The sequence below is a fragment of the Diceros bicornis genome, chromosome 5 (assembly GCF_020826845.1).
Source record: "Diceros bicornis minor isolate mBicDic1 chromosome 5, mDicBic1.mat.cur, whole genome shotgun sequence".
Taxonomy (NCBI): domain Eukaryota; kingdom Metazoa; phylum Chordata; class Mammalia; order Perissodactyla; family Rhinocerotidae; genus Diceros; species Diceros bicornis.
In genome coordinates this window covers 89,834,746-89,849,600 of record NC_080744.1, presented here as the reverse complement: position 1 = coordinate 89,849,600, position 14,855 = coordinate 89,834,746, and the positions used below count along the sequence as shown (strand labels likewise).

The following is a 14,855-nucleotide window of genomic DNA, read 5'->3' as shown; positions in this document are numbered from 1 at the left end:
TTTAGGGCCAGCTGCAGGCAGGAGCAGAAGAAAGGATGGTAGCAATTCCGGGATCAGAAGGAGACCCTGAGGGAGAGGAAAGATGATTGGGCAGCACGAGAAATTACTCTGAGGTTCCGCTCTGACTTTCTCACACCAGTCACAGATCCCTAAGTGAGAGCGTATCTCTGATGTTTTCTCCCTTATTCACCCAGAAATATTAAATATCCCCCACATATACATTTCCAGTTTTTACTAATTAGAATTTCAAGCTTCATAGATATTAACTTTGGCTCAATTTTTAAATTGGGGGGAGGAGGGATTTTAAAACCTGAAAACTTGAAGAAATACTGATGAATGCTAGATCCTTAATGAAACAATACCTAAAGCAGTCAGGAACATTTCAGGTGCACACGACTCTTAGGCGGCTAGGACTGTGGGGTACAACTATACTCTCCATAAAAGATCCTTCAGAGAAGCACTGTTAGGCAGAGCACTTGGCTGGTTAATCAATGTCAATTGACTAATTTCCTTTCAAACCAACTGGACCACGAACTACAATTCAGAGGTAGGAAGAACACATTTAGTAGTTGTCACGATCACTAACTTTGGGGTACCTATTTTTCAGGAAATACAGTACTATTGTTGTAATCTAAAAAAATTCCTTAGAAAATGGGTACCCCAAAGTTAGTGATCATGTCAACTACTAAGTGCCTTATACTTCGAATCAATGCCTTCTACACACATTATTTCATCTGATTCAATAACTCTGAAGTGGGTAGGGTGGGCATTATGGTTCCCATTGTACAACTGAGAAGGTAAAGATAATAAATAACAGCTAAAATTTTGAACAGTTACTATGTGCCAAGCACAGTAGTAAGCAATTTACTTGTATTTTCTCCTAACAACCCAATGAAGTAAGTACTAGTTATTCTGTCCATTTTACATTTGAGGCCATGGATGCTTGGAGATCTTTAATGCTGCATTTGAAGCCACACAACCGATAACTGCTCAAGCTGGAATTACGATCCAGATCTGGCTGACTCTAAAGGTCAGCTCGCACTCACTACTCAGTACTGCCAAGGGCTGGAGAGGTTTGTTGACTCACAAAAGGTCACACAGCAAATGATCAGCAGTCAAAATCAGAACCCAGGTCTTCCGACTTCCTATTCAGAACCCATCCACTATACTGAAATGGTGAATGTTTGCGAAGTCTATGATTCACGTGAAGTGTTTTGTTAGTAGAATATGCATAATAAAAATCTAAGAGCCAAACTGATACACTTCAGAACTACAAAAAATAACAAGAGAGGAAGGGAGAAAAACAAACTACTTCACTTTACTAAACAGGAAACTGTTCTGAGAGAAAAATTAGTAACCACTAAAGTACGTAGAACTAATAAAAATCAATAACAAAAATTGAATTTTTTCAAATAATTTTTCCTTTTAACTAAATTTTGCTGAAGGCTTCTCCATGCATAAAATGTTAAAGTGAAAAGCATCTGACTTTTTGCTCAAGAAAGCTAAAGCATGCTCCAAGAGTTAAAAAAATCTTCTATGGCAACTAACTTATTCTCCGAAGCCTTGCAACGCTATTCAAATCTGAATAAATAATAAATAATTTCCTCATTCTTTGCAACAATCCAAACTAGTTCTTTCAAGGATAAAAACAAAACAAAACAATAAACTCCACTGTCTCTTTCTGTGTTTATTAGAACTCAGTGCTTAAAAGAAGTCAGGCTCTTACCTCCCCATGTTTTGGTCCTATGAGTCTCACTGTTATGAGGGGTACTTCATGAAACCGACCCCATTTTACCGACATGATCCGACCCCCATGCCAGGAAACGTGCTCTCACAGAAGGAGGGGCTCATGCCAGCGGGAGGAAGCCCAGTAGCCTCGAGTTGCCATTAGAGAACCCGTAAGAGGAAGCCAGAGACTGGTTGAGAAAGGGAAGGAGGGAGGGCTGAGGCTGCTGGTTTCCTTCAGACAAGCTTAACTATTTGAATGCTGCCGGTAAAGCCAACCACCGTAGTTACAAAGGACACAGGAAATGAAACAAAACTAATTCCCCAAAATACGGTGTGTGTGGACAGTGCTTAAGTTGCAAGATGGGAACTCTGGCAAGGATTGAGGCCAATTTTTTAACACTAGAAGTTAAGGAACACATCTTATCTACTTAAAAACAGAATCCTCATTTACTAAAAAGAAGTTAGTTTCCTAAGAAAACTTTTTAGTGAAGTTGCTTGTGGTAAAGTGGTGACTGGTTGTTTTAGGAAGATTGACTTTTCCATGTTTTAACAACTGCCAAAATGCTGTAACTGTGTGCTGGGAAACAGAGGCTGACAGTATTTAAAGGGTAAGATGCAGGTAACAGCTACACTAGAAAACTATGAAGGAAAATGATTTTTCACTTTTCCAAACCTACCGTTTTAGACAAATAATTACAATTCAAAAAAAAAAAACATCAGAGAACACTCTGGACAACTGTAAAACATGCCGTGATTAAGCAGCTGTCACACTGCAGATCTTTAATCAAAGATGGAATGAGAGAGATAATTATATTTAACATTGACCTAAGCCTTTGCATACACTACTTTACTCTAGTAGGCCCTTTTGAAAGGCTGATGGGTTTAGTCCCTTCCGTCTTATACAGACCACAAGAACTAGGAGTTGGAGCTGAATGTCTTAAGTTATATAGTACTTTAGCAGCTGTGCAGGAATTTAACCCTTGCACAATCCAAACATGCTTACTTCAAGTCATATTAAGAATTTGTCTAGGGGGTGGGCCCAGTGGTGTAGTGGTTAAGTTCACATGTTCTGCTTTGGCTGCCCGGGGCTGGCAGGTTTGGATCCCAGGCGTGGACCTATGCACCGCTTATCAAGCCATGCTGTGGCAGGCATCCCACATATAAAATAGAGGAAGATGGGCACAGATGGTAGGTCAGGGCCAATCCTCCCCAGCAAAAAGAGGAGGAGTGGCAACAGATGTTAGCTCAGGGCTGATCTTTCTCACCAAAAAAAAAAAAAAAAAAAAAGAATTTCTCTAAAACATTTCTAACCATCTCCTAGTTGTCTGTAAAGAGTAAAGCTTAGAAAAAAGAAAACCAGTGATAGGATGGTTTAAAGAGGGTCACTCCACTCCCTTCATGAAGGTGAACATTATGCACATTAGTGTTTAAATGCCCTGCAGCAAGCACGCTTACTTAGGAGGAAACAGTACGATCTCTTGAAGACATTAAAAGACAAAAGCAGAAATGGCCGGTCTTCCTGTTTTACTTCCTGTTTAGGCTCTCGCCTTTCAAAAACATTCAATACATTTATCTAATAACTCATGCAAGTTACTGATGATTCTTGAAAGAACATCTGAAGGATCAGCACTCAATTTCTCAAATCCTATATACACATAACCCAATTCTACAGGCAAAATGTACTACCCAGGAATGTGAACAATTTGGTGCCTAGTGGCTGACTTTTGGCTCCTTTGAATATTATTTAAGAATTGTATATTTTCACAATTTAACATATTGATTGTAATATATCTAAGCTAATAACTATAAACTATTTTTATATGAATACACATATAATACTTAACTATAAGAAAAGGAGGCATTTCCAAACCATTCTTAGAGACTACTAAGAATTAGAGGTGGCAATTTAATACAATCTTCAATAAATGCTTAAAATTTTCCTTTAAAAGAAACGGGAATGGTTAAATTGTACAAAAGATTGATAAAAATTTATTGGATGATCTCTAATAGCATCTCTTTAAAAAATAATTTAAAAGAAATAAAAAGGTATCATTTTCATTAACAAATTAGTGTTAACATCTATAGTAGCACTTTCAATTTTTTAACATAAAGAAAAACAGCAGAGTTCACATCATCATGCTAAGAAAAGTTAATATTCACTTATTTTTGTGTTATCGTTTAGAGAATAAAACACTTCTGTATGGTAAAGCTCTACTGTGGGTACCTGGCACATAGAGACAGGGTATTTAATGTCACTTAACACAAACGTATTGATTCACTATTCCCCCTACTTCTTACCACCTTTTGCTACATTGACAAAAGCAGAGCTATTCTATGGGAGGTTCTAAAACAATCTCATTTAAAGTTCACTAGTAACAATTATGAAAGGTGACTCAAACTTCTTAATATATTTGGCACTCTAAACACCTGATAATGAGAAATGGACTGCAATCTAGGGTTACCAATTTGTAATTTTTTGAGACTTTCCAATGCTAGATACAGCACAAGCCCCCAAAGATCAAATCTTGAAGCCAAGTCTGAAAGAGGAACTAGTCTCATTGCAAAAGAGTGTTGTCATTTTGACAAAGGAGATGATCAGAGGCAACAGATCAACTGATATGGCTTCTGCCAGTGATGACAGACTTTGCTCTAACACAAATTACCTTCTTTTCTCCTGCCCTTTTCTCTTCATCCTCTTACTAGCCAACTCCATTCCTTTGAGATAATTAAAAAAGTTAAAAAGAAAAAGATACTGTTTAGTAAAAGATTTTGTTTAAGAGTGAGCATGAAATGAAGAGTACCACTTGCTGGAAGTCAGACCACAAAAGGTTCTCTGCCTTAATATTATCTAGTTCTGTGACATGAAGTATACTTCCCCTGCTTCAGTTTGTGAAATAAGGAGGCTGGGATGAGACTTTTTTCAAAGGTCAGGTTCCAGTTTCTAAATTCAGTGGTACATGTTTTGTTCATGTCTGTTTGTATAACTTCACCAACATGATCAGTAGCATATTCACTGCTCTGCCCTGAAAGTCAACGTCACTGGGGAGATGGATGGAAGGGGGAATCCATCTCCCCTTATTTACTGGTCTTCCAATTAAAAGTTTGTTTGAAGAAAAGATTCCACAGTTTAAAAACAAAATAAAAACAACAAAAACATTCTGAAATCAGCGAAACAGATCATAAAATTTTTCAAGGTAAAGACTATGAGCTTTAGTTCTTTTAGGTGCTTGTTAGCACCTAGCAGAATGCTGACACAACAGAAGTCACTCAATAACACTTGCCTCATTTATATTGATCTTTCCAAGGAGAAGATCTTTTGTTGATGCCAACCAGTGTCCAAGCTAGCAGTGATAAATAAAATAGATAAGGCTCTATTTTAAGCCTTGCTGCCAATGTGTAGAACACTGATAAGCATTCTGCCCTCTTTATCCTTCATTTTTTTGAATTATAAAATAAGGTTAAGGGGCCGGCCCAGTGGCAAAAGTGGTTAAGTGCGCGCTCTCCGCTGCGGCAGCCCGGGGTTCGCCGGTTCAGATCCCGGGCGCGCAGCGACGCACCGCTTGTCAAGCCATGCTGTGGCAGCGTCCCATATAAAGTGGAGGAAGATAGGCATGGATGTTAGCCCAGGGCCAGTTTTCCTCAGCAAAAAGAGGAGGATTGGCAGATGTTAGCTCAGGGCCGATCCTCCTCACAAAAAGAAAAAAAAAACACTTTCAAATAAAATAAGGCTAAGTATGAAGTTAATATTTAAATACGTGATTATTCTAGAAACAATTTGCTAGACTCTCTGCATCTTTTCCTATTTCTCCTGATTGCCAACTTCCTGTCCATTCTGCACTTGGGCGGGAGAAATAAAGAGAAAACACAATTCTGGTGGCAGGTTTCGCGGAAAAATTCATCTGAGTGATGATCAAACCTAGTATTTGCTAAAAGAAAGAGCTCTTACTCACAAAACTTAGTAAAATACATTGGTTCTATTTCCATCAGCCTACTTAACTGAGGGCATAAGAAGCTTGTTGTGTTATTTAGGGGTGGGGGGAAGAGGAGTGCGGGGAGGTGCACTTTTACAAAAATATTCTTGAGTTCAGTGTTTGTTATTCCCCTTACTTCTAGGTATGTATCAGTGTGTATGTATATAACACAGACAAACACACACGCGTGTGTATATATAGTGATTCCTTGGCAAGAGCTCTTTAACTGATTCCAATTTTTTTTTTACTTCTTTCTTTTGTTGGAGGTTGGGTGGGTGGATGAATGGAGTGTAGGGGAAGTAGGAGGCAGAAAGTTTTTCCCCACTGATTTGAAACTGAATCAGTTTTTGGTTTAACACTGGGAATCAGTATAAGAAAGTTAACTCCTTTTCCTTCTTACTTTTAAAAATATGTTGAAAAGATTAGAAGAGTAGTTATTATTATTTTTTTTTTTTGGTGAGGAAGATTAGCCCTGTGCTAACATCTGCCAATCCTCCTCTTTTTTTTTTTTTTTTTTTGCTGAGGAAGACTGGCCCTGGGCTAACATCGGTGCCCATCTTCCTCCACTTTATATGGGATGCCACCACAGCATGGCTTGCCAAGTGATGCGTCGGTGTGTGCCCGGGATCCGAACCGGCGAACTCCGGGCCATGGCAGCGGAGCAGGCGCACTTAACCACTTGTGCCACCAGGCCAGCCCCGAAGAGTAGTTACCTTTATGTGGGGTTATTATAGGTGATTTTTATTTTCTTGTTTTTGAACCTCTGTCCACATTAGGGGTGTACACACAGATAAGGGAGATAACATCCACCTCACAGGGTTGTGGAAAGGATTACATGAGATAATATATGGAAAGCTCTTAGCATATAGTAAAAAACTCAATTAGCGGTATTAGCTCTTGTTACCATTTTTAAATATTAGGCTATTTCAGAGAGTATCTCTAAATTTATTTCCACATGTGCCCATCACTCAGTAAGTGTTTGGGTGTATACAGCTGTGGCTGGAGCCCACTGATGACTGACTGAGATGGTCACACAAGAATGCCCACGACAGTACTTACTCTGCTCTTCTTACTGCTGGACATTTTATTCTTGATGTAGCTGAACGTACGACTGACTTTTGTTCCACTCTTCACTTCAAAATCCTTCTTGGAGGGGCTTGGTGGCAGGACATTACCGTTCTCTTCTGTTATACTAAGTGAAAACAAGATTTTTAAAAAGGATTACAGAAGTTAACTTTTAAAAGTTAACACACCTTATAATTCTTTGTAACCATCATTGTCATATTTTAGCTACAAGTCACAACCAACTTATACACTCACATGAAAATGGGATGCAGAATAACAGGCTGCTGAAGGGTTTTATATAATAATATTCGAGAACAGAACACAGCACAGTGCTCATGTTCTGTTGCCAAAACCTGGCTAAGTTTTCTTACATCAGTTATTAATGTTTTACTAATGAATTTTCAGTGATCTGATGTTAAATAGAGCCTAATTGTCAATTATTAATTAATTATTTTATCTGAAATTTCTGAATCTAAAATAGCACTCAATTTACAAACTCCTTTGCATCAAAGAGGTGCCTGAAAACAGACCCGTGTATGTGATGGAATGATGGACTTGTTAACAAAGGTTGCAAACCAAGGAATTTTCATGATTGAATGCATATCCAAGTGCCCTAATAGCAGAGATGACACCTCTTTTAGTTTTATGGCACACTGGACAATCAATACTGTGGACTGGTGAACAGAGGCAGACGTCGTTTTACTGCGCTTTACTTCATTGCACTCCCCAGATACTGTGTTTTTTAAGACCCTCCACCAGCAAAAAGATCACAACTCGCTGAAGGCTCAGATGATGGTTAGCGTTTTTTAGCCATAAAGTTTTTTTTTTTTTTGTGAGGAAGACTGGCCCTGAGCTAATATCTGTGCCTATCTTCCTCCACTTTGTATGTAGGACACCGCCACAGCAGGGCTTGACAAGCGGTGTGTAGGTCCACACCCGGGATCTAAACCTTCGAACCCCAGGCCACCAAAGCGGAACGAGCAAACTTAACCACTATGCCACTGGGACAGCCCCGAATAAAGTATTTTTTAATTAAGGTATGTACATTGGTTTTTTAGACATAATGCTATTGGCACACTTAATAGACTACAGTGTAAACATAACTTATATGCACTGGGAAACCAAAAAATTCATGAGACTCACTTTATTGTGGTGGTCTGGAACTGAACACGCAATATATCTCCAAGGTGTGCCTGTACAGCTATGTACAATTTTAGGAGGGAATATACTGAACGGCAGGCAGAATTAAGGCAGAGTGTAGAAAGATTCATTTTATGAGTTTCACATAATCCAGATGTACCAATCCACTTGTTCAAGAAGCCTATATAAAATCTAAGTCCATCCATGATGGACACGCTTGGACCTTAGGAAACTCAGAATGGCTGATTTCCTCAAAGAATGCTGGGCACTTATACATATAATCCATTACATAGAAAAGCAATCTATTTATACTACTTTCCTAGGTGTTCTAGAACAGTTAGTTTAGAACTTGTCCACCGAAAAGTAGTGTTTACCTCAAGGGTCTCTCTGAGACGGCAGACAAGAGCACAACCACAGGGGTCTTCTTCAATAATTAAAAGTCTATTTATACATAAAGTGTTGTTTACAAAATAAAGCAGTCTGTTACTAGGATAAGGGGGAAATGACGTGATAGTCACTGCTCTAGAAAGGACAAAGAATAAACAAAATATGACACAAGTCCAAAGAGAAGTATTCATACTGAGAGAGTTCTGATCACTGAGTCATAACTGAAGCCTTTGTGAAAAGGAGAGCAACTTAAAAAAATTGCAGGGCAACAATCAGAACCCCAATTATGCTTAATTAGAATATTTAATCCCATAAGGATGAAAAGAGGAATACAGAAATAATGAGTGAAAACAGAACTCTTTTGGCTGCTGTCAAGTAGAAAACCAACTCACTTTCTTGGACAGAGCTGTGTACTGTATCCATGGATACAGAAGAAAATAACTTTAAAGCTTAAAATGGTTAAGAAGGTAGCAGTACTGCAGGAACACGTATACAGACACACACACTAACTAGGAAACTAAATGTTGTTAGACTTAGGAATTAAAAATCCCCATAAGCAAACAGTGCAAAAGTTCATAAAGTCAAATGTAAGCGTATCCTCATGTGAATAAATGCAAACGATAATCTTTATCATTAGCAGCATGTAAAGAACAAAGGTGGATCCATGCAGAAATAGAAGTATAATGATGTACACCTGAAATTTATACAATGTTATAAACCAATGTTACTGTAATAAACAAAAAATTAAAAAATAAAAAAGGTGATGAAAAAACAAAACAAAACAAAGAATAAAGGTGGAAAACTACTGAAGACATTAATTAAAAAGGATATAGCCTTCATGACAAAACCACTTCTAACCATTATTCCAAATTTAACACTCAAAGAAGTAAGAATCCAACGAGCTCAATGAACTTAGTTTACTTAAATGCCATAAGACATTTCGGATTTCCTTCACTTCACCTTGGGAAAAGGAGTAACAAAATAAATGTAGAGTACCTCTCGGTCAGATTGGCACTGGTGTTGTGGAAGGGCCGTGAATCTAGGAAACAAAAATGGCAGAGAAAAAGTTAGAACAAAGGGATTTTACCTGATGATAGAAAAAGTATTTAAAATTTTTCTGATGACACAGATAAAGCAGAAATAGCAAGTGAAAGCCAGTGGCGGGTGCCTTCTTCTCCTAAGGGTTTGGAAGAAGGAAAAATTAAACATGAAACCCTCAAATTAAAACTGGAAATAGGCAGCAATAGGGAGTGAATTTTCTATGAAAAAAAATTTAATCCAGGATTCAAGTTAACTGAACAAACCCCAAATCAACTTTTCTAAGTTCAAACACACATGAAACATGTTTAATTCCTGTTCTTATCAATGTTCAGTTTCCATAGGCCATCTTTCTGAGATATGTCACAGGAAGAATATAAAATAGGAAACTAAATGTCATACTTTGTATGCTGTTAATTTTGCTTTCATATATTTCTATACTAAAAATTTAGCTAAGGTATATCTGATATTTTCCTGAGCATTCTTGGAAATCGCTTAGTGAACGGGAAAGAGCATCAGAGCTGGTTTATAAGGTCTTGGTCCTGTCACTAATTTGGGGTGAAATCTCTGGATTTCACTTCCTCATCTGTGAAATGAGGAAGATAAAACAGACGCTAGGTCCTTTCCAGGTTGATACCAACAAAATGACTTGGGCAGATGCATTCTTCCTCCTTCCATAACTGTGAAACCATAAACTGAAGCGGGTCATTAAAACTAAGGCTAAGTCAGATAGCGGGGCAATAAGCTGAACAAATAGCGGGAACACTACCATCATTTTATCTACCACTTGCAAAAGTCTGAGCTACTTTCGAGGAAGGCCTCAGTCACACAGTGACAGATGGTTCCCAACTTTCAGGAGATCAGGTATAGAAATACTTTCTGTGCATGGTTTCAGGCAAAGGAGGTTGCTCAGTATAACTATTATTCTAATGTGGACAAAACACACTCATTCTCCTTGAGATTGGTTTCAAGGATCTCTGAGACCACTGTGAATAAAACTTTAATTTGACAGAGATTTGAAGATGTTCCACTACCAGATTACCATCATTTGAAGCTCTTAAACTCCCAAACTGTTCTACATTCTGAATAGAAATGTAAAATTGTAGTTATTACTAAGTAATCTAAAGAGTTAACAGGTGGAATTAATGCACAAGAAATTTAAAGACGAACTCTAAGTCTTCAAGATTGCTTTCTACAGTTTTCCATTTTACTTATTTGGGGTTCTTCTTCTATTTCACTTACAAAGCATGGTAACAACAGCCAGCTGAGAGAGAAAGATGAGCAGAGTAAGAATAAGATCTGGGATCTGTCCCTCAGTTCTGCATGATCTAGGTGTAAAATCATCAGCATTTTACCCTCAGGATGCCTTAACTTACTTAAAAAACGAAGAGTGTGGTTTAGATCAGTGACTTTAAAACTTTTTCCACCCAAGGAGCCTTGAATGACATAGGCATTAAGTTCTCTCAGGCTGCCAGGATTCTGTTATACACTTAAGCAATTACCTAATAAATTACCACCCTAGTAATATGAACACAATGAAAATAAAACCCATAACGAAGAAAAATACCAACCAGCACATAGCCTGGCCAAGAATAAGCTCCCAGTAGGTTTCTGTTGAATAAATTAAAAACTGAACAAGTACTGGGAGAATCTCTGACTCCCATAAGGATTTCCAAGTTTTTCACTGCTGAAAAAATTTTAATTCATTTACTGTGACCTCTCAGATGTAGTTCCGAAAACAGTGATTAAGCCACCAATGCCTCTGAAATTCCTAAAGTGTCATCAAGTTTTCAAAGCATCTAAGAGTATGAAATAACCAATGTTACTTCCATGATATAATTACAGACAAAGGCAAAGAAATCTCTCATTGAAGTTAGCCTGTGAAGTGTTATCACAGGTAAGTAGCATATTTCAACTAGACTTTTTTTTAAAGGCATAAAACAACCTGCAGACCTAATATACTACATTCCAGCGTTAGAACTACCGGATGGACACAATATTTTTCAAAGTAACACTAGTCTCATGAAATATTATACACACTACTGAACATATCGTACTTTCATGATTAATAAGTTTGAGAAACACAGCATATTGAACACTGCCTTGGGAATTCACAATGCACACATTAGCATATGAAACCTGCTCAACCCAGAGTTTCCTAAATTTGTTTGGCCATGAACCAACTCCTTCTTTTTCTTCCTTTCCCCCAGCCCCTCAACATAATTCTCACTGGTATCTTTGAATTTAAGGAACACATTTTGAGGAATGCTGGACACTTGATTCAAAAGTTGTCAAGCTTTTATACTTTTATGATTCCATCATGTCGGATTAACTGAGTAACCAGTGCCGTTATAATTTTAGATTAGTGGTAGAAGAAATACTACTTTACTTCTGTTTTGTTTGCTATGCTGACCTATTCCCCAGCATATTACAAATACTTTGATATGAAACAGCCTTGAGAATTTCTGAACACTCAAAGTTGAAAGTGGATTTTCACAACTTCCCTCCTATTTACAACTGGTGTAAAGTGAGTATCGTATTGTGTGGCTATTTACCAAACATCTTTTAATTTTGAAAAAAGCACTGAACATATAAGACCTCCACCTACAGGAAATTAACTGAACTTTGTGCTATTGTGCCTTACACTTTCCTTTAAGAACAATGCAAAAATGTTACCCTGAGCTTAATACTGCTTAAATATTAAATTTTAATATTTAAACATTAAATAATCAAATACTTAAATATTGCTGAAACTTAGGGTCAGCAGGTGGTAGGGTATTACAGTGTTCAATCATATGGATATTGTAATTCAGACTCAGTTATATGAAATGAAAATAATCCATTATTTAACTTTGCATTAGAAATGGTTTTTCCATTAAAAGTAGTAATCCTGCAATATTTTAGAAATCTTACGCAATTGAGAACAGTGATTTTCATGAAGGGGAGGATTCATTTCCCTTCCAAGTTTACTAAAACTGATACCCTTTAAAATTTTTTTTTTTTTTTTTTTTGCTGAGGAAGATTCACCCTAAACTAACATCTGCTGCCAATATTCCTTTTTTTTTTTGCTTGAGGAACATTAGCCCTGAGCTAACATCTGTGCCGATCTTCCTCTATTTTGTATGCAGGTCACTGCCACAGCATGGCTGATGAGTGGTGTAGGTCTGTGCCCAGGATCCAAACCTGTGAACCCGAGCCACTGAGGTGGAGTATGCTGAACACAACCACTATGCCAAGGGGCCAGCCCCTAAAGTTTCTAAACTAGGTATTATCAACTAAAGATACAGTCATCTGAAACCTACTATGTAGAGAACGGACAGAAAAATAAAAGTTCCCAAGGAGAGAAAGTAGGAGGGAAATAAATACATAACTCTCACCCTCAATTCATGGGGTCTAATCTCAAAAGAAAGGTATTTTTAAAGAAACGATCTGGGACTGGTCCTGTGGCTTAGCGGTTAAGTGCGCACACTCTGCTGCTGGCAGCCCGGGTTCGGATCCCGGGCGCACACTGACGTACCTCTTCTCCGGCCATGCTGAGGCCGCGTCCCACATACAGCAACTAGAAGGATGTGCAGCTATGACATACAACTATCTACTGGGACTTCGGGGGAAAAAATAAATAAATAAATAAAATTAAAAAAATAAAGAAACGATCTGAAAAGGTGAGAAGTAAAAAGTTTAACATTAGCCTTTAAATACCAGAGATGGACATCTAGGTATCTGTCTCATGAGATAAAAAAGCAAAACAAGGAAAAATGAAATTTATATTATCAAATGCAAAGTTTAGTGAAATTAGTATTCATATCATAAAAGGTACAAGGTGGGAAGGGAATACATCCTTTATGCCTTTGAAGATATCTGTGTTCTGGGACAATACCTGTGCCCTGGAATGAGGTCACTGGATCAGTGTAGTTAGTGCACAGAAGACAAAAAGTGCTTTATCCAAGGTAATTTTCAAAGCAAAGCATGAAGACAATGATTTAGGAATGATGGCATGCAAGGCAATGAAAGTCCCCAAACAATTTCTTAGTATTGAGCCTAGAGTGATTTCAGCGCTGGTCAGACCCTGGAGAACAGCCATTGGACACCAAAGTTGCTTACTTACTATGCAACTCCTCCTCCTCATCACTGGAATAAGAAGAGCCAAGAGAAAAGACAGTTTTAGACTTAAGGAGGAGCGGAGAGATACTGACGGAGAAGGAGATCCGTCTTGCTGGCTGCATCTGCTGCTGGGCTGAGAAGTGGTTAACAGAAGACATTAGAGCATGCACAGATTATACCAGGACAAAGTAAAAGGCACCTCAAACCCATGTTGAAACAAAACAATGTCACTGGCCTATATGTTTCCAGGGAAGGCTGCCTAGGTGAACAATGTAATTTATTCACACTTTCAACCTTTATTCCTAAATATGTGGAGCTCTAATGCAGCTTAAAAAAGTTCATCCAACAAATACATACTTGTTAGATTATGAAAACAAGAAGTAAATTATTTTTAATCGTCATATTTTTTTTGTGAGGAAGATTAGCCCTGAGCTAACATCTGTGCCCATCTTCCTCTATTTTTTTTTTTTATATGGGATGCCGCCACAGCATGGCTTGACAAGTGGTGCATCGGTGCATGCCCGGGATCCAAACCTGCGAACCCCGGGCCGCCAAAGCAGCACATGCGCACTTAACCGCTGCACCACGGGGCCGGCCCCTTTAATCGTCATAATTTATAGCTGGAGTTTTTTTCCTTCAAAGTGAAAACACTTGGAGCAGTGGTGTTCCTCAGGATTCTGTATTTGACTCTCTTCTCCGTCACCCTGAATCTCCTCACTCACTCTCACCTCTTAAAGCATAATCTGCTTATGATATACTGGTGACTCACAACTTTCTATCTTCAAGCCAGATCTCTCCTTTGAGCTCAAGATTCATTCATCTCACTGCTCACCTGTGGGTGAATAGCTCACCGGCAGCTCAACTGAACAAGTACATAAGTGAACTTCTCTTTTCCTCCAGACCTGCTCCTCCTCCTATATTCCTTTGTTTGGTGAGTGGTACCTAACATCTAACTAATTATTCAAAACAGAAACCTGGGCACCATTCTTGAGTCCTTATATACACCTCAGCCTGCCCTTTTGATTTTGTCTTCTCGGATTCTCTGAACATCAACTTCTCCCCTAATACCACTGCTCTATGCTCTGGTTCAGGCCACCAAATGCTCTCATGTGAATCCTCATTTGAATCCTGCAATAGCCTTCTACTCATCTACCAGCCTCTCCTCCCTAACACTTTCTTCAATGTGGTCTCTCTGAAGTGTATGAATCAATTAATCAATTAAATTTTTCAACGTGGTCTCTCGGAAGTGTATGAATCAATTAATCAATTAAATTAACTTAAATCACTCCACTGCCCTCAGACAAGCAGCCAAAATTCCTCAGTCTTGCTTTCCACATACTAATTCACCTAGTGAATTCCTAGTTTCCTTTTGGTCTCAGCTTTGATATTACTTCCCCCTTGTAAGCCTTCTCTGACCCCTCAAGT

General features: G+C 38.3%; 1 protein-coding gene across 6 annotated transcripts in view; it reads right to left on the bottom strand.

Annotated features, from left to right (window-relative positions):
* Positions 1-14,855, bottom strand: part of AKAP13 (A-kinase anchoring protein 13) — a 341,772-nt gene that overhangs the window by 46,925 nt on the left and 279,992 nt on the right. For all 6 annotated transcript variants that reach the window (XM_058542397.1, XM_058542391.1, XM_058542392.1 and 3 more), the window contains 2 exons: positions 9,288-9,330; positions 6,759-6,891 (listed from right to left, as the gene is read on the bottom strand). In XM_058542397.1, the coding sequence (XP_058398380.1) occupies positions 6,759-6,891; positions 9,288-9,330 (176 nt within the window). The remainder of the gene's footprint in view (positions 1-6,758; positions 6,892-9,287; positions 9,331-14,855) is intronic.